General features: G+C 39.8%; 1 protein-coding gene and 1 pseudogene across 1 annotated transcript in view; one reads left to right on the top strand and one right to left on the bottom strand.

Moving 5' to 3' along the window:
• Nucleotides 1-25,219, top strand: part of Col19a1 (collagen type XIX alpha 1 chain) — a 326,054-nt gene that overhangs the window by 217,683 nt on the left and 83,152 nt on the right. Inside the window, exons 16-17 of the mRNA XM_051152999.1 lie at nucleotides 1,239-1,292; nucleotides 24,090-24,143. Of these exons, the coding sequence (XP_051008956.1) occupies nucleotides 1,239-1,292; nucleotides 24,090-24,143 (108 nt within the window). The remainder of the gene's footprint in view (nucleotides 1-1,238; nucleotides 1,293-24,089; nucleotides 24,144-25,219) is intronic.
• Nucleotides 18,633-23,905, bottom strand: LOC127195248 (ADP-ribosylation factor-like protein 3; annotated as a pseudogene).

Below are 25,219 nucleotides of genomic sequence, written 5' to 3'. Positions count from 1 at the left end.
AGATCTCTGTGAGATAGAAGGCAGCGAGTTCTAGGATAGCCAGGACTGTTACACAGAGAAACCCTGTCTAGAAAAACAAATAAACAAACAAACAAACAAACAAAAAAACTAGGGCCAGTGAGAAGATTCAGTGCATACCCGGGAAACTATATATAAAGGTGAAAGGGGGAGACCTGTATGCAGACGCCATGGCATATGTATCCCACCATGAACACCTATACTACAATAGCAAATAAAATTAAAAATAATACTAGCAACTAATTATTTCACATAAATATTAGACATGTAGTTACTTAAGCATATTAGCATAAGCCTGTGTTTCTGGCCCCTGCAATTTTAATCCAGATGGTTATAAATTTGGGAGTGTGTCAACACTGAGCTACAGTAATGATAAATATGTAAAAATCATGCATTTGGTTTACTTGTCTAGACAGAAGAAAAGAGCTAGTTCATATTTTTAGGTAGAATATATAATCTTATCGATGCAATGCTTTTCAAATTTTAGTAAATGTGAGACTAACTGGAAATGATTCTGAAATCCAAACCCATGGCTCTGAGCCCTGGGATTCTTGACCAGGTTTTTAGTTGATCAATGCAGTCCTAGAATACCTCCGGTAAAATTAGAATTCAGACCCTCTTTGAAATGTCTTTCTTGAGATTTTGTTTGTATTTTATGTGCCTGAGTGTTTGCTTGCATGGATGTGCACCATGTATCTGCAGTGCCCTTTGGGGCCAGGAGAGGGTGATAGATCCTCTGGTTGTAAACTGACATGTGGGCGCTGGAAACCGGACCTGGGTCTTCTCTAAGAGCAGCCAGGGTTCTTAACCATGGCAGCATCTCTCCAGCCCCTGAAAAAGTTCGTATTTCACCTAAATGGCACTTTTTATTTGAAATGAAAGTGTGGAGTCATCAAACAAAACGCTGACCTTAAGTTATCTTTCACGTACTGTCTTGACTTTGCTGGAGTGTCAAGGTTGTCTGCGTGGGTCAACAGCAGATAGAGTCTGTTCATCTCCGGCAGCGCATGCATTTCCCACGGTGGCCGTGGAGAACTAGGGCACAAATTCAAAATTCACTGATGGTCAAGGGCCATGTGGACTTGAAGTTGTTTTGGTTTACTTTGGTTTCTTTTTTTTTTTTTTTTTTTTTTTTAACTGTCTTCCATATGGCTGCTAAATATCGTTGTGTTAAAACGGAATTAAGTCCTAACACTTAACCTATTTTCTTTGGTTTCAAGGGAAGACGAGGGAAAACAGGACCCCCAGGAAACCCCGGACCCCCAGGACCGCCGGTAAGTAAATAGTCTGTGGTCACATGACAAAAATAAACACACCTGCTTCCACGTCCTTCATTTTATTTCCCTTTATCCATTCAAGTGGGTTGGGCTATCAGCAACTCCTTGGAGTTGATTAATATTGATTAGAAAAAACCAAGAGGGCATGAATTGAATTGGGCAGGATTCAGCTTTGTTGGTTTTTACTGTACTTTTTTTTTTTTTTTTACAAAACAGAGAGCACTTTATAACATTTTCAGTAATTACTTTGTGTTCTGAAGAAGAAAGTGGGGACGCCCTAACAGGCAAGGGGAAACCTTTCTGTCATCTCTAAACATTTGTCAGGGCTTCTTCAAGACAAGCACCTCTGAGCAGGAATTTAGATCATGAAGGCATACTAAATTGGCCAAATGCCTGGAACAAAAAATGCATATGCTGGAACTTGGAGTGACTGATGAATATTATTTACTGAAGAGCCAGGAGATTGCAAAACACATGACCACAGGAAAGGCTTTAGAGTTCTCTGCTGCAAGGGTTTCAGTCTATTGTGACAGTGTTTGTGGGAGGTACGTGCGTATTTTAAGTATTAGCATTTACACTCGGCTATGGTTCTGATTCAGAATGCTCATTAAATCTTGTTTTGGGAATAAAAATGGTTTATGAACTTCTTAATATACTAAAATAGCCAATTTGTTAGTCTAGGGGAAAAGGAAAAAGTTACTGTAGACTATAAAAGGGTTTTATACATAGGTCAGCATTTGCTTAAGAAGAAAACACTGGGCTGAGCCATTGGTTCAGTTCTGCTTAGTAATTGTGATTTATAGAGATTCTGATTCATTTGAATGACTAAAATTGTTCTTTTCATACAAACATCATCAAAATTTCATCTTGGGATACAGCCAGTTTTTTAACAGTTTGAGGTTGTTCCCACCATAAGATAACCTAGTGGCCTGTGCCTTCCCCACTCTCGGTGTAGTTGTGCACAATATTGAAGAGAAAAGAACAGTACTTTGTTCCCTGTGCTTTTTTGTCAGTGGACACTTCCTTTTTCTGAAATGTAAGGTCCTCCCCAAAGAGAACTGCTGTTTCCCAAATGACTAGAATGAAGAAAGTATTCACAGTGAATCTTTTGAGGGTCATAATAATTAAACTTTTAAATAAATAGCTCATCAACAACAACAACAACAACAAAAAAAAAACTGACCAAACAAACGCAACAACAACAACAACAACAAAACCTAATTGACCTAACTCACATTGTTCAAGTCTCTCACCAGCATTTATTTAGGGTCCTACTAGATGTTTACCTGGTCCTGGATTTGAGAAAATGAGTAAGATGCTGTCCTTGCTTTTTAGAAGATTTGAGTTCAGGTCAGAGAAATCTGGGGTGAGGAGGAGAATTCAGTGAAGATAATATAGTTGGCTTCCTGGAGGAATTTACAGCAAAGAAAGCAGATTGAGGCTCGAAGAGTAAAAAAAAAAAAAAAAAAGAACAGGGAAAAGAACAAGCTAGCCTCTCCGCCTCCACTCCCCAGGAAGGAAGACAGTGTGGACAGACATGCACAGTGTACAACCTCTGACAGCTCGGGGTGGGCGACCCGCCACAAACAGCCGAGGCACAGCCAGAAGCCAACAGTGATGAAGTCCTGGAAAACCTCATGGAAAACTATAAAAGTAAACAAAGGGCCTAAACTGGAGAGGGCCAGGGCCAGATTTCACTGATGGTCACTCTAGCAACATACTGAAAGCAGATTGCTGACAGCAAGCAAGATTGACTGTAGCTATTTATTGCTTCTGCAGTCTCTGCAGGGTGGCTGTTATCACTGCCTGGCTGTCCTGTGGAGCTATTAGATATTATTTCCATATAGAGTGAGAGGTAGACTAAGAACAATCTAGACTGTTTTTAAATATTTTGTGTCTTTTCCAGCACTGTAGCCTGTGTTGCAGGAGTCTTCCTTCATAACAGGGAAGAAAGCAGCTAAAAGAAAGGGTGGTAGGAGGCTAAAACCAAATTTTTTTTTTTTTTTTTAGATTTGAGGTGGTATGTGACTCACCGCTGTGGCCCAGCTTGTGGGGTTCCTAAAGCAAATATGAGAATGGCTTATGACAACTTCAAATGTAAAAACAAAACAAAGAAAAAAATTAACTTTACCTCCTATCAAATAGTCATTAAACAATATATATCCCTTGGATGAATACCTGGAACATCCATAACATTATACTTGAGCAGTTATTTTTAATAGCATTAGTCAGTTTGGTTATAAGAAAGGAACCTGGAAATGGAAGTCTCCCAGAAGTATTAGGCAAGCCTTTGATAATGGAGTACTTGCCTCAGTGTCCTCAAGAGAACATTCTTCCCTTTGGGAGTTTAGAGGTGTGCTCTAAATCAAAGGCAGTGTTGTTGTTTAGTGGGATGTCAATGAAGCTGAAAGGAAAAGGAACTGAGGGAAAGTCTCTGATGGCCTGAGGCAGCTCAAAATAATTAAACTGCTTTAGCCCATCCTTTACCTGCAGTTCTTTGTTCTGAGGCCAAACTTGTTATTTTCTCACCTCTTTAAGAAATTTTTATACCAAAAGACATGTCATTTACAAACAAGAATTTTCTACAACGGTAGGGTTAGCTAGTGAGCACGCGCGCGCGCGGGTGTGTGTGTGTGTGTGTGTGTGTGTGTGTGTGTGTGTGTGTGTGTGTGGTAGGTGTGTATGTGCATGTAGGTGTGTGTACATGGAAAGGAATGTACCTACAAAGTCATAGTAACTAATATTTTAAGAAAATTAAATATTCTAGGGGAAGACTTCTAGAAAGAGATATTGACTATCCTTATTTGCTCGTCTGTTAGTGTTATAAATCACTCTGACAAAAGTGATTTTGGCTTACCCATCCTGGTCACAGTCAAAGGAAGTCAGGGCAGGAACTCAAGCAGAAACAACAGAGGCACACCCCCTTGCTGACTCATTGGCTTGCTCAGATAGCTTTCTTAGACAGCTCAGACTTGTCTGCCTAGGGATGATGCCACCCACAGTGGGCTTGGGTCGTCCCATATCAATCCTTAATTGAGAGAGCCTCTCACAGACATGAGCATGGCCAGTATAAGTGAGGCAGCTCCTCCGCTACAGTTGCCTGATCCCAGGTGGCCCTGAGGTTGTGTCTGGTTGACAAAAATAACCAACCAGGACATTTGCTAAATCTACTGAAGTAATGTTACTAAGTTGTGAGTCACTGTACATGAAGGTCACATCTATTACTACAAACTAGCTTGCCACATTTCCATTTTATCACCAGGGGAAAAAAATAATTAATTTCAGGGAAGACATACTTGCCGTTCATACATGTAATCTGCAGTCGATTGCCAGTGCTAGCTTCACTCCCTTTTGTTGGACATGTTTCTTTAAATGATTTTGCACAGTTTCCTGTCAACAACAGACCTAACTATACAGGGGTGAACGCTTCCACATTTCCTTAGTGAGTTTGACCAACTTGCCCTTTTATTTTTGAGATTATAATATATCATTTCCCCCTTTCCTTTCCTTCCTTCAAACCCTCCCATTTGCTGCTTCCTGCTCTCTTCCAAATGCCTGGTCTTTCTTTTCATTAATTGTTGTTATAAACACATATGCATACATATATACATATACAGGCCTAAACATAACCTGCTTCATCTGTGTAATGATACTTGTATGTAGATTTAGTATTACTGATCCTTTGGTATTGTTGGCCTAAACTACAATGGGACCAATGTGTTTTTTTTCTTTTTGAGTTTCCCAAGATCCAGCCAACAAAAATTTAATATCTACCCTTGAATTGCTTAAGTGATCACTCTACATGTTGAATACTTACTTATTTTATATACTTAAATCCACCCTTGAAGAGACACAGAAATTATTTCCAAGTCACCACTACAGCTGAGACGAGGCATTCGATGCTGTTTTCTCCTGCAGCTTCACAGTCTCCTTCAGGCTTATGGAGCTCGCTTACCCACATTAGGGGCACTGTATTTTATTACTTGTGACCTCCTCTGAGTCTCTCCCACTGCTCTTAGACACTAATGAAAACATCTTTCTAAAACAGCTTTCTGGTGATCTTAGTTGTGTGTGCAATGGAAAATGGTGACCTTACATTACTATCACGAGACTTGGGATGCCTTAGTTTGTAAGTATCCTTTGCAATGAGCTGGGGTAGCAGGGAAAGCCAGGGAGGTTAATGAGCCATGAGGGGAGGCATGTAACCGCCTACCCCTGTGACGTCAGCTGCACCCCTCATTTGTCATCCCTGTAAGGAGCATTGATTAAAAGCCACGTTAACTCTAAAATGGGGTGTGATTCTTTCTGTCACCGGAATGGTTTTTAAACCATCTTTGTTTTCTTTCTGGCATTGTTTCTGTGCACTGTTTCACTATGGCGGTGTGAGAATTCAGCAGTAGGCTCAAATATGTCACATTTGAATGCCGAGCAATTTAGGCTGAAAAACAAAAATTGAAGAAATATATAACGTGGGTCAGCAGCGCCCTCTACTGTTTTCACTGGAAAATTTCTAGGCAAAGAAGCTTCCTAAAAAGTGGAGATGGTGCACATATGGCTATTGTTTTTACATATTTGGGGTTTAATTACAAGCAAATATATTGTATTTTCATGATTTGTGACACTTTCTGCTTCTCTTTTACTTTAAGTATAAATGACATCCCATCAACAGTAGCTTTTAACATCTGCTTGATACTTTCTTAAGTTGAAAATTCAGCCCTAGCTGAATCTTGGATCTCTAGATGCCCATGTATGGTAAAACGCAATGTAACTATTAACTTTGTGGAGCTCACGCCAAAGAAATGCCTATTTTCTAGGCCAACAATGTGGTTTCAAATATGCACATCCATCTTGTCTAAGCTTTAATGTGAATATATCAATGTAAAATAATTTCATTTACCTTTAAAGCAAGGATCAGTACATGATCCTAAAGGGTGTGACTGATTAGACATCATGTTATGCCATTACAAAAGTAAATTTAAGGGGCAAATTTTCGTTCATTTTCCACGGTACTCCCTTAGCTGTGATTTCTTTTTCCGTAGTTTCAATTATCTATGTTCAACATGGAGGAAAAATATTAAGCAAATTCTAAAAATAAGGAATTTACAAGTTTTCGGTTATACCTCCATTTTGAGTGAAGTCTCACACTGTCTCATTCTACTTTCCTTAGCGTTAAAAATCAGCTCTTTAACCACTGTATCCAATTTCCATATAGCACCTACCCAGGAGTCATTGCGCTATCAGATTGACTGTCATAGTATCACAAAGGGTTATTCAAACAGCACTTACTTTACTTAACTAAGGCCTCTAATCTCAATGGTAGTGAAGCCGCTGCTGAGATGCCAAAAAGAAGCAACAAGTGTTTCTTCTAAGTGAGAAAGATGAAAGTTGTCAATTTAAGGGCAAATTATAAAGCGAGATTTCTAGGATCTAATCTTCTAATCACTACCATAAACTGTGTACATATAGTGCTTTTTAAAGCACTTTCAAAAAGCAAAGCAGCAAACCAGATACATCTGTGCTTTAATAGTTACTCTCTATTGTTAGGAGGGGATCAAATAGCAGTGGGTAAGAAGCAATTAAATAAAAGAGAAAGCAATTCTGGTATAATGTGAGGCTCTCCATGGGGGATAAAGTGATGTTCTTCTGGTCATGGTGGCCTGAGGAGGTATCTCTGGTTAATGACATGATTCAAGAAGGGACTGGCCACAGGAGGTCAGTGGACAAGAGCTTCCCAGCCAGAAAGCTGAATATGTTCAATAAATAGATCAGAACTGAAAACATGGTTTAGGAAAAGGATTGGGGGGTGGGGGCCTTTATCACATAAGGCCTTATAAGAGTGGGAGTCAGTGGGTGGTACAAGTAGAAATGGCAGAAGATGGGGCGGTCACTGCTCCCTTTTGTTAAATCTCATGCTTGTGTATTTTTATAATCAGTAGTTAGTTTTCTGGTTGGGTTGTTGTTTTCATGTGATGAAATGATCCTATTCCTGATTCAAATGATTGCTGTGAAGATGACTTGATCTTTAGCCCATCACTTTTTGTTTTTAAGCAGACAGACAATAGACCTGTTTGCAAAGGGGAAAAAAAAAAAAAGGACACAACTTTGATTATAGCCCATTTAATTTCAACCTTGGTGTGAACACTGGACACAAATTTTTTCATTGAAGACGGAAATTCCATCGCATATAACGCGGTCATTTTTCCATACCTCTAACCCTGATGTCTTCTTTCTAATAGGCTATGGGTTAGGTCAGATGATCAGTCATAGCTAGCAAATGAGCACCCTCAAAACATCACAGAACTGTAGAATGACTGTGTTTGCACCTTTTGTCCACCACTGTCCCTCACTTGTATGTCCTTCATCTCTAACCTTGTAAAACCGCACCATGAGTGCAAAGGTAGGATGCCAGTGTGTCCAGCATAAAGCATGACCACCTCCCTAGTTAGCACTCTAAAACACACTTGGACTATTAAATGGGGCAGGTGACACAAAATATCTGCTTCCATGTTAGGTTTTGTTTGTTTGTTTGTTTTTTGTTTGTTTGTTTGTTTGTTTAGTTTTTTGAGACAGGATCTCTCTGTGTAGCCTTGGCTGTCCTGAACTCACTTTGTAGACCAGGCTGGCCTCGAACTCACAGCAATCTGCCTTCCTCTGCCTCCCAAGTGTTGAGATTAAAGGCGTGCGCCACAACGCCCGGCTCAATGTTAGTTCTTATTAACACATCCTATGTTAATAACTGTGCGCATCTCGAGGCTCATAATGACTCTGGCAATCTGGCTCATTCACAAGCCTCCAACTCATCAAAACTTTTCTAACTGTTCGATTCAGCAGTGAACCCCGGCCTCCTCCGTCTATCAAGTGACTAGAGGCCATGCACTTTAATGACAATATCTACAGGGAAAACAAACCTAACCATTTATTTGAGCCAAGGGGATAGCAATTTCATTACTTACTGAAAAAATAAGATGACATCCATAGATTTAAAAATACAGACACACAGTATGTAACAAAAAAAAGGGGGGAGGAGAACTTGACCCATTAATTATTTTTACTACCACTTGTCCCTTATTGAGGTCATGGTTCCAGACAAAACAGCTGTTGTCAACATTGCTAAAATTCCAGTGTCACCTTGTGACCACAGAATAAGTAGGCGTGCTTGTGAGGCAGCTGGGTATCAGGTTGAGATTTCAAGCACCAGCTCTGGGATCTGCTTTCTCATTTCTTTTTCTTCCTATGACCAGCAGTCTTAGTGGGACCTTGTTAACCCTTTCCTTGCTGCTAAGCCTTTTCTGGTTAAAGCTAAACAGTGGCAGAAGAGGCCTCATCCTCATGTGCTGTCGCCTTCATCCGCATGTAGGCTCATATTGACTATTTGGACTGAGCTGTGTTCTTTCCATTAACAGCAACACAGACATTTGAAATCCTTGGTCTGTGGGGACAAAACTTGTAGTTAGTTTGGCCAGTGCATAAATTAATCATGCACTTTTTGTTAAGTAAACATTAAGGCTTAAGGAAGCCAAGTTCAGTCAGATTTATTAGAACCTTTTATGGTCAGAAATGGGACTTGTTTCTGAAATAAATGTATAATTCTCATCTGGCTTGAGAGCTCCACCAAAAGATGCCAAATGGGTGTTGAGCTTTAGTGGTGTGTGTGTGTGTGTGTGTGTGTGTGTGTATGTGTAGGAAAAGACCATCTCTATTTTAGCAAGACTCTAGCAAACAGAGACTCAGCTCCACCCGTGACATCAATACGTCAGTTTTTGTCTGCACAGCTACAGTTTGGCCTAGCAGAATGAAAGACCAAGAGGCACTATGTGAGTGGAGATAGTATTGTCTTTGGGAGTTTGAAACTGAAGGAAATCTGTAGAAAATAATATGTGAAGCAACATCTGATATATCTACTAGTTTTGTTAAATAGGACAAAGATCTAGCAAATGTGGCAGATGGTTAATATCTGGTAACAATATTATATTGTGGATTTGTGAGACATTTTAATATTATATTTTATTAGTTCTTTGAGAACTTATGTATTTTGATCCTATTCAACTCTGAATCCTGCTCCTAACTCTTTCCTATCCCCAACCACCTCCCAGATAAGTGTATCTTTTTCTTAAAAATTCAAGTACAATTTATAGTATCCATAGTGGGTGTTGGGCCTTCCACTGGCATATGAACCTACAAGAGGCTACCCCCATAAAGAAAACTGACCCTCTCCTAGCATTACTCAATTGTCCATTGCTACTAAGTTAGGGGTTGGGGCCCATAAGCACCCTACCTCCAAGTTCTTAAGACTTTGTCATAGGCTAGAGAGGTGGCTCAGTGGATAAGAGCACTGTCTGCTCTTCCAGAGGTCCAGAGCTTAATCCCAGCAACCACATGGTGGGTTACAACCATCTATACTGGAAGCTGATGCCCTCTTCTGGCAGGCATGTGCACATGCAGATAAAACGCTCATACATTAAATATATATATATATACATATAGATATATGTATATATATATATTTAAAAGACTTTATCATATTATTTTCTGTACCCTTTAGCATTCTTAAAGTATTTCAAACTCAAAAACCTACTCTGAAGAATTAATAAAGGTCACTGTCACTAAGCATGGTTTTATTCCCAAGATCATCACTGTTCACTCTTCCAGAAATCCTCTGTGAAATGAGGCTAAATATTTTTAAAGCTAAAATCATCAGGTACTTTCCCCCCAGAAAGTACTCTGAGTATATTTAATGTCACAAAGAGGTTCAGTTGAGCCACAGTTGTCATTTGCAGGTTTATCAGTAATACAATATGGGAATGAGGGAGAAAACAAGTAAAGATTTATCTCCATATAAAATAAAACCTGCAGCTTTTCTCTGGTCTACCATGGTCCACAACATCCCCAACTATTCTAATTTTCCACGTGCATGTAGCCTGTCTGTTACTTGGCTGCATGAGAACCACCAACACCAGGCTGGCTGTCTTGAGTCTCAGCAGTGTACCTTAGAAATTGCATTTTCTCTGCACAGCAAGCCTTGTCATTCTCCCAATGCTTTTAAACAGAATGAATGTTATCACTTAATTGCAGGAAATGGTAGAGCCAAGGCTGATAGATGGAAGCTGCCTCGGTGGGCTTTGGAAGTCAACTTTATTCCTCATTTGGGTGGTGTGTGGAGAGGTCCTCAGAGGCCAGGCAAGAAGATGGAGGCACAGCTGTTCCCAAGGTGTGACTTTTGTTGATGGTGATATTTTGGGAACACCGCTGGATACAAACAATTATTCTCACAGGTCTCTGTGCTTGCCGGCTTTCATGTCCCCTGGTTTTTATCACCTTGCACTGGACCACTGATGCTGCTTCTGTGGGTGGCGAGGACTTGAAAGATTCCTGCTGCTCCTTATATTGCAGGAAGATGACAAATATTTATTTTCTTCTTTCGGGTCTTACTGCAGTGAGATGAGTGTGGAACATTTCGTGGATGGGTCAGCAGAATGACAGTATTAGGGGGAGGGATCATTTATATTTTCTAAGTTTCATGCCATGGGCATCAGTCAAGAAGTACTCCTCTATAATGCTGCAATGAGGCTTAGATGAATTAGATTGCTCTCTGGGAAAACATGCACCTTCCAAAGTAATGCTTTCCTGCCTTGGACTGCAAAGGGTTAAAAGTGTTTGCAATTCATAGCCTAATTTAGACAATCTGTTTTCATTAAATGGATTAATTTTACCCATGGAAAGTGCTCACTGTCCCAGCCTTATCCTCCCATTCCTGCTCTAAAATGACAAGTGAAACCAGGGACTGCGCAATTTTGGAAAACAATCAGGTCACATATTGAGTAGTTTGCTTATTCATACAACCATGAACTGCCTATGCTTGAGTTCCCTCAATTACACAGCTCAGTATTCAGGCCAGAAGCAGACAAGCCCGGCGCAAGTGAGCACTTCCCTGGAATACACGGAGGAACAAGTTTGAAAAATATCCAAAGCGGCTGATGAGAAAAATTCTCATTCAGGATCCAGAAGCTGCCTCTATGACAGTCTCTCACCTGTTAACCGCAAAGCTCTTCTCACTCTCAGAACCAAGGGAGCTGGAAAGATCTCAAACCAAGGCCCTCAAGAGCCATAGCTCTTTAAAGGTTATGGTGCAGGTGTGTGCCTCCACGGGGCAAAGCGGCTGAGACAAGAGAACATGAGGGGTCACAGTACTGAAGATAGTACTTAGTACATAGTACTTAATACTGAGCATCGTCAGCCATAGCAGTGATCATCATGAATAACAGTACTGAGGCATCATGGTCCTGAGCACTGAATATCATTTGTCACAGAACAAGTTCCAGAGATTCGCCTAGAATGAGCATGTGGCTGCTGCAAACTTCGTTTAACTTTTATAGGGGAAAACTCCCTCAAAAATGTTAAAACCAGAATGCTGTGATACATCAGGAAGCCTTCAGTTTCCCTCAGTGTGGATGTGTGCCAATCTCTCCTCCAGGACAGACCACAGTGCCTCTGCTGTGGTCTTATTAGAAGGATATTTCTTTGTCTCTGTGTGACCACTTCACAACCAATCTTCTCTGCAGTTTCCTGCTCACGGGAGTCTGAGATCATCAAAATTCTCCCCAGGTGATACTGCTCATTTTGGTTATGGAATCCGTCTTCTGCCTCCTTTGCTAAGTGTTATTTCTCTACTTCTCTTTCTTACCTTGGCGTCAGTGCGGAGACCTCCTACCCCTCGCTGCTGTTATTAACCTCACAAGCTCTGTCAGCTGCTGACTGAGGTCAGTTTTGCTGTGCTTTCCTTCAAGGCCACTTTTTCTTGCTCCCTTGTCTTGTCTTTCATCTCTAAGGCCTCAACCGTTTCCTTGTCTCCCTGTTGTTTCTTTCCCTTCACTTACTCTCTGAATCTGTTCTGGGGATTTCCTCTCAATCTCTTCTTCTCACTGAAGTCTTTGAAATGCTACAGCAGATTTCAGAGCTGGCCCCGCGTGGCCTTCACTGATCCTCTATCATATCGAAGGATCTTGCCATATTTTACAGCAGAATGACCCCATTTGGATATTTTTAAGTAGCTTTAAAAGGCGGTTGGGATTTCATTTTTCTGCCAGTTTAAGAGAAAGAGTTAAAAGATTAAGTCTGTGGGCTCAAGCAGGGCCTGGATTGAAACCTAATTCTTCTCCCTGGCTGCATTGGAGTGAGTTATTTAATCCTATGCTACATATAAAACAAAGATAGCGCTCACTGGGTTATTAACACAACTACTGCAATAATAAATACTCCTATGTTGTGGTTTTAATGTATCCTTTCGATAACCTGCATTTCCAATATTAAAAGGTGGCCACTTGGAGAGATGATTAAACCAAAGCTTCACCATAGTTTTGCTTTCAAATTCTTAGGTTAATCTAAATCTACTAGCCTTTGACCTTATTAACAGGATTAAGGCAATTTATAAATGAAGCTTTCTCAGCATGTGGCTAGCTAGCTAGCTTGGCCTTCTGCCTTCTTCCGAGTGAGGGTACAATAAGATGGTCCTTGTCAGGCCAGAGGCCAGAACCTTAATGTTCCACTCCCAAGCCTCAAGAATTATGGGAAAATAAATCTATTATTTGTAAATTGCCCTGAGTGATTTAGAATAGAATACCTTTTATACTTGGTTCTGTCGTTGTTTCATTGTGTAGTGTGGAGGGGAAAAAACAGGTGATTTCCCCATCTGCCAAGTGGGTAATATAAAGAAATACCCGCTCTACTGACCTGTCGTGAGCTCTGATTAGATTATTGCCTTTGCAATCCTACCACTTTGCAGTCCTAGAAAATATAAGGATACAGATACTTGTCAAACCACTGTGAACTATGAAATATGAATCTTTAGAATCACATCATCCAGGGCCAGTGAGATGGCTCAGTGGATAAGAGCTCTGGCTGCTCTTCCAGAGGGTTCCAGAACACAAAGGTCCTGAGTTCAATTCCTAGCAACCAGCTGGTGGTTCATGATCATCTATAAAGGTATCTTCTGGCATGTAGGTGCACATGAAGACAGAACACTAATACATTAAAAAAAAAAAAGAAAAGAATTGCACTATCCTAGAATATTTATATCTGAGGTGGTAGTACGACTTAATATCAACTAAGGATTCTTTGGAGAGATATAGATACAACTCAGAGAATAGTTAGAACATACGAATAAAATGGCACTCCTGCAATCAGCCCTCAAATGTGGCTTAATATGAAGTATCTGGCCACATTCCTAGGGTATCCCACTAGGATTCCAAATATGAACACTCAGTGAGTCTTCTGGTTCCAGAAATCCTGTCCTGATAGTTGAGTTTCTGGGATTTATTTTTTAGTGCTGTTTTGTTCTGGCACAAAACACATGAGCATGTGGTGTGTGTGTGTGTGTGTGTGTGTGTGTGTGTGCGCGCGCGCGCGCGCGTGCGCACCCACATACACATACTTGCATTTACATGCACACATTACATGCATAATTGTAGCAGAGAAATCCAATGTCAGCATCTCTTCCTTCACTATAATTTGCAGTAGATGCGTACTCAATAAACTGGTCCGTTGTAAAGTTACAACCATTTAATTTACAGAAGTAAATATCAAGAGACACTGAAAAAAATCTTTTGAGAGCAAATATTAAGATAAAAGAAAGGATTGATGTTTCATTTTATATTTATTTAATTTTGTGTACTTTTGCCTACATACATCTATAAGCACCATGTATTTACCTGGTGCCTACAGATGTCAGAAGAGGGCATTGGATCCACTCGAAGTAGAGAGTTGTAAAAACCACCATGTGTGTGCTGGGAATCAACCTGGGCCCTCTGGAGGAGCAGCAGGTGCTTTTAACCACCAAACATCTCTTTAGCCCCCAAGGATCTGTGTGTTTCCTAAAAACAAAACAATGCTTTCTCAGATCGTTTCTGTCTAAAGAGCCTTATTGATTTTTTTTTCTCAGAGTTATAGTACAATTTCATATGTTGTAATTCTAGTCACAGTCCCACCCATGATCTCTTTCCTACTTAGCCAGGGCTCCCTACAGCTTTGCTTCCAATTGACTTGCCAAGTTCTCAGATTAATCTAAATCAGTGGGACCTGTCTTCTGCAAATCCAGAAGCAGCAAGCTCTTTACTCCTTCTGTAGACATGTATAAGTGAAGCCAGAATGAACAAGCATGAACTTGGCTTTTCCCATAAACACTGTCTTATAAAAAGCAATGATTTATCAAATTCAGACAATATCTGGTACTGGGAGTGAGAGGCATAAACCAGGAAGCTTCTCTCTACCATAATTGGTATAATGATGTTGTAAGGATTAAAATTCTGTCCTCAAGCAGTTTTCGTCCTAGCAGACTATAGATCAATACATGAGCCACTACACTGGGTGTAACTGTGCTGTTTTCAGCCCTATACAATGTGTCGTAAGTGGAAACATAAATAAGAGGAAAATCCATTTCAACATTAACTTTTTTGTCACCATTCCCACATAGGAGATCTTCAGCTATCTAGTGAAAGTTTTAAATATCAAGGGAAAAATAATTACCATTCTGCCTTTCCCACTAGCCATGTAAACAGTGGAAATGATCATCGGAATATGAACCCAAACAACTGACCAATAAAAACCTTTCTATTTGTCCTTAAAATTAAAGCTCATTTTACTATATTTCAAAGACTCTTTTGGTACAGACTTCCTCACAGAAGTTTCTGATATTTCAAAAGTCATTCAAAAAGATTCCAAAAGCTACTTGGAAATCCCCAAGGCTACACATAGTTGTGTATTATTCAAATATGTAGTTGTGCATCCTGGGAGGACCTCCTTATGCTAATAGGATTGAATTGAAGGGCTGTGGTACATTAAAATACATGGCATCGAGCTAGCTCAGGGATGCTCAGTCAGAAAACTAGTAAGACAGCACAGAATGGTTTTCACCGTAGATGGGTACGATGTAGATGCAAGGATCAATGAATGAGCAGAAGCTGAAGAGTCACTGGGATCTTGACTCGGTGCTTTAGAAGAAGCTAAATCTAAACCAAACACTAGGACACATGCAGATAATGTTCATGACAAAAATAGTGCGGAAGATGACACACAAAAATATAGTCCTTGGAGCTTTGCATACTATGTGAGAGTGAGAGCATAGCCAAGCCACTAAAAAGTATGAATTCTAACAGTGAGTTCACCCTGTTAAACATCAGGAACGTACACCACAAACTGAAGTCTACCAAGAGGATATTAGTAGATTTTCCTCTATGTAAGTATTTAACTATTAACACAGTTCCTCACTTCACACTATGCATCTGATATGACTGGTTGGTAATAGGCATGATGGTATTTCTACCTTTCATATCTAGCAAGAAGTTAGCCTGAGACTAAAGCCAAAGACTTGTTAAATGCTACTAAATCTATTGCTAGGATATGAACTTCTTGAATTGAATATAGCTTTAATGCCCTTTATCAACCAAGCATGGTTCTTTGCAACCTCAGCATCCCTAATTTTATGGACTGCTCAAATCAGTTCCCAGCACTACAGTTGAGTACCAGGCAGGAGTATCTCCCTGGAGTTCATTAGGCATTAAAAGCTACTGTATAATTATGTGCTACTCACACCAACCCTAATGTCTTGGATCTTTTGATGGAATTCAAGTGAAGAATCAGAGCTCCACAAAACAAAGAATTAAACAACAAAAGCCCAGACATTTCTAGTCATGACTCAACTGCAGTCATGTTGTAGGTCACTGTTTTAGGCAAAATACTCTGATATTCTTTCTATGCAAAACTCTGTTCAGTTTAGCTAGAACTTCTAAGTAGGTTAGCCAAATGTCACATGACCTCTGTGACTATTTCCCCCTCTTCACTGAGTGTGACTTGTCTCACTGTCTTCTCAATTGCTTCTTAGACAAAAGTCTTTAAGAGAAAAATGACTTCTCAAATGCCCTGGAGCTCCTGTTGCCAGGAGACCTGTCACCATATGTTTTTAACTTCTCCTTTCTCAGAACTGATTGATGCTCCACAGGACTAGGGATACTTGCTAAACTTGAAACTGGAATTCCTTCAAATTCATAGGCCTCTACATTGTTTTTCTAAGCATACATTGGGCTAGTCTTGGTATGTGCATACATGGAATTTATCTATAGTTACCATTCTCTGCTTCATATGAAGGGCTTTTTTTTTTCTTAATGTTTCAAAATAATCAGATGAGTCATTTCTACCACCGCTGAAGTCAGTGTCCATGCACCCTTCCCATCTGTGCCAGGGTTTGTTTTCAGACTCAGGTTCTTCAGCTGTCTGAGAGAGCTTATTTAAAGTATTGCTGCACCAGGAGACTGTCATCTATAAATCTCCATTACATTAATCCTTGAATTTATGGCACCCAAAGTACTCCACTGACTAAGAAGTTAGAAGGAAAATGTCACCATAAATGCCCATCATCTGATTAAGTAGTAGAACTTAACACTTCAGATCAAACCCACTTGGAACACTATTTTGTAGATTTGACATTTTATGACAAGAATATGTGAAAATATGGAAGTCACTTTTGTAGATGTGTTGATCTTTTGAGTATCTGAGCAATTGCTCACACTTTTCTATTGGCTTGTGGCTCTTTACAATGGGTTGTGTTCTTGCTATTATTTTAGAGGGAGCAGCCACACTGAACCACCTATATTTTCCCACTCTACTCCCAAGGATAAGTTCAACAAGACCAGGATTCTAGATCCAGAATATACTCTGTGTCTATGAAATACAGCTATATTCTGTGGGCAGATAACCATCTACAAGGAAGCATACCCAATTCTAAACTTTCATATCACCATCTGGTAGTGTTTGCTATTCTGTTGGCACCACCCTTTTTGCTCTACTGCTTGTGTTTTCCCCTGCTTTCCAGAGTTGCTTTGAAGACCCTCCCCTCACACACACATGTATAACTTGTATTGTTGAGCCATTTTTTTCACCCAGCATGCAGGAGGATGCATTTTGAATACAAATGTGCTCTGAAATGTTCAGGTGTGCTCTTTCAGATCAAGGATTGGAAGACTGCATGAAGGTAGATATGAGACGCAAGTAACAACGAGCTCTCAAAGAACTAGTAATAGTAAAAATTAACAAATGATAATTTCCCTAAAGTGAGCAACAGGGTATATCAAAAAGCAAAGCACTTATATCCTTCCATCCTGCCAGCACAGTGCTGGCTTATGAGAAGTGCTAACTACAAGTCTTGTTGTACAGTGAGTAAACCAAGGAGAGTCATCATCATCTTGTGTTCTCTAGGGCAACACTTAATAAAACTTATGGTGGCAGTTAACACAAGTGTGATTTTAGGAAGAGAGCTGACCTCTGTATTTGCTGTAGCTATTGAAGTTTTGGGGCAATAAGACAAGAGAAATAAAGGCTATGAATAATAAAGGAAGAAGTCATAAAATTCTATTTGCTTATGATGTGGTCTATTTAGTGAAAGGCCCTAAAGACTTTGGAAAACTCTTTGAAACTGGTAATCACATTTCATCAAAGTGTCAGGATACAACATACAAAAAACAGTAATTTGTTTATATACCAGTAACAAGCATGTTGAGAAAGAAACCAGAAAAACTGGCACAATCACAGTAGCCTCAAGGGAAATGAAATACCTCAGGATAAATTTAATCAAGGAAATAAAAGGACTGTTACAACTAAGATTTTTAAATGCTTAAGAAAGAAATTGAAGAAAACAGTAGAAGATGCAGAGACCTGTGTTCTAGTTCCCAGGCATCTTGGATGCTGGGGTCTCCACCGCAACTTAGGACAGCGTCCTGGCCTCTCTCCTCATGCACTCTGACCCTGCCACATGGTGCCACACCTTAGCTTCCCTCCATTATCCCTCTGGTCCAGCAGCTTTCAAACGTCAAACGATGGAGTAACATGTGACTCTTCTGTATGGCCAAGTTAGGCTGCCAAGTAGGAAATCTTTAGCTCCCACGGACCATCTTTAGCTCCCACGGACCATGGCTTGTGTGATGACCCTGAGAAGTACTTCCTGGAGACGTAGACTTACTAATGCTGGTCTCTTATTAATCACTGCTGATTTTCAGTTCCGGATACCGGCATTGATGGTCCCAGTGAAACAAGGGTTTCTCTTCCACAGATTCTCTTCCGCCAAGAGGAAAAATAATTCTTAGAGATCAGTTAAAATCTACTGCTGGGATGGGGGCGGCGTCTTTTTAAAAAATGCTGTCCCCTCTCTCCACACAGCTGTGAGATGGAAAAGCATTTGGTCCAGAAGCAGCAAGTCTGTCTTTCTCAGGGCCGAATTCAACCCTTGCTTCTCCATACATCTAGATGTTATTTCTTGTTTGCGTTGACATTTTTGCCGACCCTGTGCATGCCATCCTAGAGGCCCTTGCCTGTGAGCACTGAGCAGGACTGGACCTGCCAGACTCATCCCTGGAGGGTGTGGAGGTTCAGCCCTTCTGCAGTCTCAGAGGTCAGGGCTGCTGTAGGCTGATCTTGTTTCTCAACAAAGATGAGCACTGGCACACAGCTTAGTTTTTCTTCCTCCAGATGTTAATTCAAATCTTTTTTTCTTTTTTTCGGTCTGCACTGTCAATTGCAAATACACGAATATCAACATTTTCAGGATAATTCCTCCAGTGTGGTCTGATTTTCCTGTCTGCCAATGTCCCATATATTCAGTTTAAAACCTGGTGAGTGTATATTTTCATGCTAAAACCCTGTGCAGGTGTGATGCGGCTGATGTCTTCAGATGCAAACTGCTTGGTCAGAGTAATCTTGCAAGCATCATCCAAGTCCAGGAGAAGGATCCGCACCTCCGGGTCTGGTGCACTTTTCAATTTGTGCAAAATAGAACAAGCCCATCCTTAAGCAAGTCCTTCCTTGTCAACCTTACTCCTCCTACTACTCCTCCTCCACTTCCTCCCCGTTATCAGGGGCAACTTCCACAAATTCTTAATCCAAAATATCAGTCTTTGAGGGGTTCTCAGAGTTTACTCTGAAATGTCCAAAGCCAGGCCTCCACTGCCCATGTGTCTCCCATGACAATAGCTTATTGAGCTCAGGTAACACAGGGCCTTTTCTAGCCCAAAGTTTCAAACATCACTGCAATGAGAGGCAAAAAGAAAAGAAAGAACAAACAAAAAAACTTGGTGAGTCCTGTCACACCAATATCTCACATTCCTGATAGAGATTTCTGTTCTAGTTTAATTTCTGTTGCTGTGATAAACACCGTAACCAAAAGCAACATGGGGAAGATGTATTCATCTTCCAGGTTACAGCCCACCATCAAGGGAAGCCAAAACAGGAAAGAAGAGGCAGGAACCAAAGCAGAGAGTGGAGGAAAGCTGCTTACTGACTCGCTTTCCTTGTCTCTCTCAGCTAGCTTGCTCACCCGCCCCCACGATGGCATTGCTCACAGGGCGGTGACTCCTCCTACATCAATTAACAATCAAGAAAGTGCCCCACAGACATGTACACAGGTTAATTTGATAGTCAGGTCCTCAGTTGAGGCTCCCTCTTCTCAGATATATTAAGCTGACAACTGATATTAGCCACCTCAACCTCCCATGCTCATGGATCAACAGAAATATTATTGTGAAAAATGGCTCTATTACCAGTAATAATCTATACATGGACTGGAATTCCCATTAAAATTCCAGTGACGTTCTACACAGAAATAGAAATAGAAAACACAATCTTGAAATTCATGTGGAGCCACAAAAGACTCTAGATCGCCAAAGTAATTTTAAGCAGAAAGAACAAAGCTGGAGGCATCACAATGTATGACTTCAGGTTGCACTACAGAGCTGTAGCAAGAAAACCGACATGATTTGGTGCGGAGTTCACTTTTCTCCCCTGACAGTGTGGAGAGAGCCTTCCAATACCGTGAACACTAGTCGGTAGGCGCGAAGGCTCTAGGTGAGCATCAGATCGATTTCTCCACATTCAGTGAGTTATATAAGTATTGTGTTCAGCAATAAAGCCTTAGCATCAGTTTGTGGAGAGCAAGCTAAAGCCTTGGCAGTAGCTTCAGTTCTCCGGTGGAGTCTCGCGGGCTATACAAACTAACTTAAGGGCAGGCTGCATGCCCAATGGTATTGGCCAACACAAAATGAATTCAGCAGTATTGTTTTGAAGATTTTTTTTTCTCTCATGTTGCTTTGTTTGGGCCATTTTATTTCCCTTACTGGTCTTTTGTTGTATATTATGCTCTTTGACTAGGATTTTTTTATGGGTCTTGTTTTTACGTTTGTATGTGTTTCTCCTGCTTTTGCTTTGTTTTGTTTTATTACTGTTGTCTGGTTGGTTTTAGTCTGTGGATTTTTTTTTATGTTTGTTTTCTGAAGAAAGCAAGAAGTCCTGCATAGAATGATGGAGAGGTAGAAGGAGTTGGGAGATGAAGGAGGGGAACCATGATAACAATATATGGCATGAAAATAAAATGTATTTTCATTTAAAAAAGAAAGAAAATCAAAATGGCACTAGCAAAAGAAAACAAAAATTAGACATGTAGGTCCATGGAATAGACAGATATAGTTATCTAATTTTTTTGCCACATGTGCCAAACACACACACACACACACACACACACATACACACACACAAACACACATCAAACAACCCAATCAATAAGTGGACTAATAGAGTGAGCAATCAGTTCCCCACAAAAAATGAAGCACAAGTTGCCAATAAGTTCAACATCCTTGATCGTCAAAGCAATGAAAATCACAACTACACTGAAATTCTGCCTTATCCCAGTTAGAATGGCCACAATTAAGAAAATAAGTGACTGGGCTAGAGAGATGGCTCAGCTATTAAAGGCTAGGCTCACAAACAAAAATATAAGAAAGTAAGTGACAGAAAATTCTAGATATGAAGAAGGGAGTCCCTATATACTACCAGTTGGGATGTAAGATAGTCCAGCCACTATGGACATTAGCATAGAGGTTCCTCAAAACATAAAATCTATCTGTCTTATAACCCAGCTGTACCATGTATGGAAATATACCCAAAGAACATTGGGTTAACATGCCACAGAAAGAAATTTGCATGTAATGTTCATTACAGCACTGCTCATAACAGCCAAAGTTGTGAAATCGCCAGCACATAAACAAGAAAACAAAATATATATGTGGACACAATGGAGTTTTTATTCAACCATAAACAATTAAATTGGGTTACTTAGTGGAAAATGAATGCAAATTGAAATTGCCATTTCAAGCAAAATAAGTCAGAATTAGAAAAACAAATGTCAAATGATTTCTTTCATTTTGGGATTCTAGATTTTATAGAGATACACATAAGCATGCATGTGCTGAAAACCAAAGGCAGAGGACCAGAGGATCAGACTAGCAGGGGGAGGTAGAATGAGGAGGAGAGGTACTGAACATCTACTTGAAAGGAGCTGTCCTTATTAAACAGCACCATGTACAATGAATATGCATCAGTTGAAACAGGGGAAAAAGATTAAAAAAAAAATTGGTCAAAAGATGGCTTTGAACTCAATCTTGTTAAATTTTAACCCTCCTAGATGATGGTGATTTGAGCTTGAGCCAATTAACAATCCTAACTTTCTTTCTTTATCTTAGATTCATAAACATTCGCTGTGGTGGGGATTTAATGGATTAATCCATAGAGAACTCGGCTATAATAAATGGCACATGATTAGCACTATATAAATTTGGGGAATTATTACTGATTGAATCTTAGGCTCTATTCAAGAGACAGTATCTTTAATTGTCCTAATATACTTACAAGCCATAATAATTAATGGTCATACTAGGAAGAAGGCATATGAAACTAAATTAATTCACCTCATCCCAGGTTTTGCATATAAATGGTTGTATGATAAATATACACACTGACTACTTGACATGTAGACTCCTTAGTGCCTCATCTGACTGTTAATGCTTCTACCCATGGTGTCCATAATTTCTCCTTGCTTCGTATATATTTTCAGAATTGTCTCCTGGGTTTCAAGGATAACTTATTAACTTACACGCCCTTTTTTTTAATATTTTATTAATTTATTCATATTACACCTCAATTGTTAGCCCATCCTTTGTATCCTCCTATTCCTCCCTCCCTCCCGCTTTCCCCCTACTCCCCTCCCGTATGTCTGTGACTGAGGGGGACCTCCTCCCCCTGTATATGCTCATAGGATATCAAGTCTCTTCTTGGTAGCCTGCTATCCTTCCTCTGAGTGCCACCAGGCCTCCCCATTCAGGGGATATGGTAAAAAATGGAGCACCAGAGGACTCCTTCTTTATTATCTTTAGAAAGTCCCCTTTTCCTCTCCTTTCACAGTTTAATTCATGACCAGTCTCCTTCAACACAAGATCTGCCTGTATTCAATCAGTAGCCTTTGTAAGAGTGTTTTGGTTTGTTTTGGGTTGGGCTGGTTTCAAGGCTTACTGGAGCATTTCTACAGTCCAGTCTTTGTAGAGTAGAAATCATCTTTAAAAACAAAACAAAACAACAATAACAAAAACAACAACAACAACAAAAACACCTCTCTAGGATGCCATTTAGAATGGTGTGTTTCCAGGGGAACTAGCAAGACCATTTTAATGGCTTAAATTTGGGGTGAACTTACACGCTCTTGACTAGAAAGTGTACAACCACCCGCATTTCAAATGGTTGCTTTCCTCATTATTTCATCTAATGAACCTAGAATATTTTACACAAGGCTAGATGATAGGAAAATATATAATGCAATGAGAATTATTTTCTGACATTAGCTTTATTATTATCATTATCATTATCATTATTATTATTATTATTATCATTAATTTCAGCAAGGTAACAACACCATTTGTCTTTCTGATCACAGCCTACTCCATTGCTTGCAGGTCCCATTATTTTCTCAAGAATTGCACCAACTTGCTCCCAGACATTTCTCACCCCATCAAGTCTTTCATGTTTCTTGACCCAATGCCAAGATTTCATATTAAAATAATCTTCATTCACAAACCATTTATAGGAAACACCTGGCATAAATGTTAGCTAGCATTAAGTATGTCCATACTCCTAAGATGTTACCTAAACCAGTATGTAGCTAGCAATTGTTCCTTATTTTTTCTTTACATTTTGATGATATAGTTCCCTTTTAAAAAAAATAATCTTTGTGCAATGGAGCTCTTTAATTTGTCCAATCATCAAATTATCTTCTTAGGTAAAACATTGGGAACTTTGCCTCTTTAGAATTTCTTGTTCTCCTAGATTTTGAGGTCTGGATAAAGTATATACAATCTGTCTGAGATGGCTGAATATAACTTGGTATAAATTCCTTCATAAAATAATGCTAAACTTGGTGTTGCTTATGGTTCTATCCCAAAAATGTAACCCTGGAAAATCTTAGAGAGCTCTCTCCTCCTCCCTTCCCAGAAGCTCTAGAGATGGGCAGCTTTCTTACTTGTTATTTTCCTGGTCTAAAAATCCATGTGCATCCCATTTAAAACAATTAATTCATAAGAGTAAAACAATAGAAAAATGTACTTCTTCATATTTTATGTTAACAGTATGTGGTAGCATGCACTTCTACAATATACTCATCATATCCTGTGAAATGCACAAAAAATAAACTGATGTTACAACATCCTCCCGGGAGTACTCACATGGGCGAAATCCTTTTCCATAAAAAGCTTCATGGTGGTTGAGCTTGTGTGCTTCCTGTTGCCACTTCAGACTGTACTTTGGGTTCATATAAAACCCAGAAAAGCAAAGGCATTAGGAATCTGATTGCTTGTTGATATCCATACAATTCTTTACTCATTAGAATATTTGACAAAACAGACTTTGAGTGTATGTATTTGTCTTTGTTTTTTCATTCAGGGACCTCCTGGGTTACAAGGACTACAACAGACTTTTGGTGGATATTTCAACAAGGTACAGCTTCTTTATTCCCACAACTTGTGTGCATAGAGATTTTATGTTGTTATATATATATATTTTTTTTAGGGAAAAAAGCATTATTAATTCCTAACATCTCAGGCCTTGAGACAGGATCACATATACTCAAAAGACTTTCCCATATTGAACACTATGTTTTCAAATTTAAACTTTTAAATTTCCTAAACATGTTATAAAACAAGGGTTTAATTCCATAAATTTTAATGCGGTAGTTCAAAGTTTGGTGGTAAAATGCAAAAGAAATTATTTGCTATCTGAAGCTCTGGGTCACACCACAACTGACAGGTTTCTCAGAAATAGTAGATGCTGCATTAAGGTCTCCAGCACACGTTCACATCCCACAGACCAAGAACCAGAGGTTTCCCAGGGATGGGTAAGAACAGCTTTGGAACTCCCTTCTCACCTTCTTCACCCCAACAGGGATTTTATTTTTTAAAAAACTGCCATGGAAGTATCTAAGTGGCAAAACTAGCTCCCAATTATACCTTGAAATAGTGTTGGTAACAAGCTACAGAGGACTCAAAGATAGGGTTGAACTCATTGATGGTTCATTGTGTGTGAGAACAACATTGGGTCTGATCACAGAGGGAAACCTATCCAGTGCCATTTTGTCCCTCATTGCCCAAAATGACAGCTGCTGAGGACCTTTCAGTACCTGTCGGCTCATCATTGATACCTTGTACCACAGAAAAAGTAGACACACAAACCTTGTGGCTTTGCTTTCAGTTCTTGTATTTGTTTTCTTTAAATTTCTGTACCCAATATTGCATCTTTGTTCACACATTCCAAGAATCTGAGTTCCAAACCAAGACTTTTTTCTAGGATTTATTTAGTTTTTGTGTGCGTGGGGGGAGGGGGCGTGTATCTGTGTATTTGTGTGTCTGTGAGTTTGTGCGTCTATGTGTGTTTCTGTGTATGTGTGTCTGTGTGTGTGTCTACGTGTGTTTGTGTGTGTGTGTGGGGGGGGGGTGTATTTGTGTGTCTGTGATGCGTGGCTGGCACCCACAGAGGCCAGAAGAAGGTGTCAGATGCCTTGCAACCAGTCTCAGTAA

The sequence above is a fragment of the Acomys russatus genome, chromosome 11, assembly GCF_903995435.1.
Source record: "Acomys russatus chromosome 11, mAcoRus1.1, whole genome shotgun sequence".
In the NCBI taxonomy this organism is placed as follows: Eukaryota; Metazoa; Chordata; class Mammalia; order Rodentia; family Muridae; genus Acomys; species Acomys russatus.
This window is presented reverse-complemented; position numbering and strand designations above follow the sequence as displayed.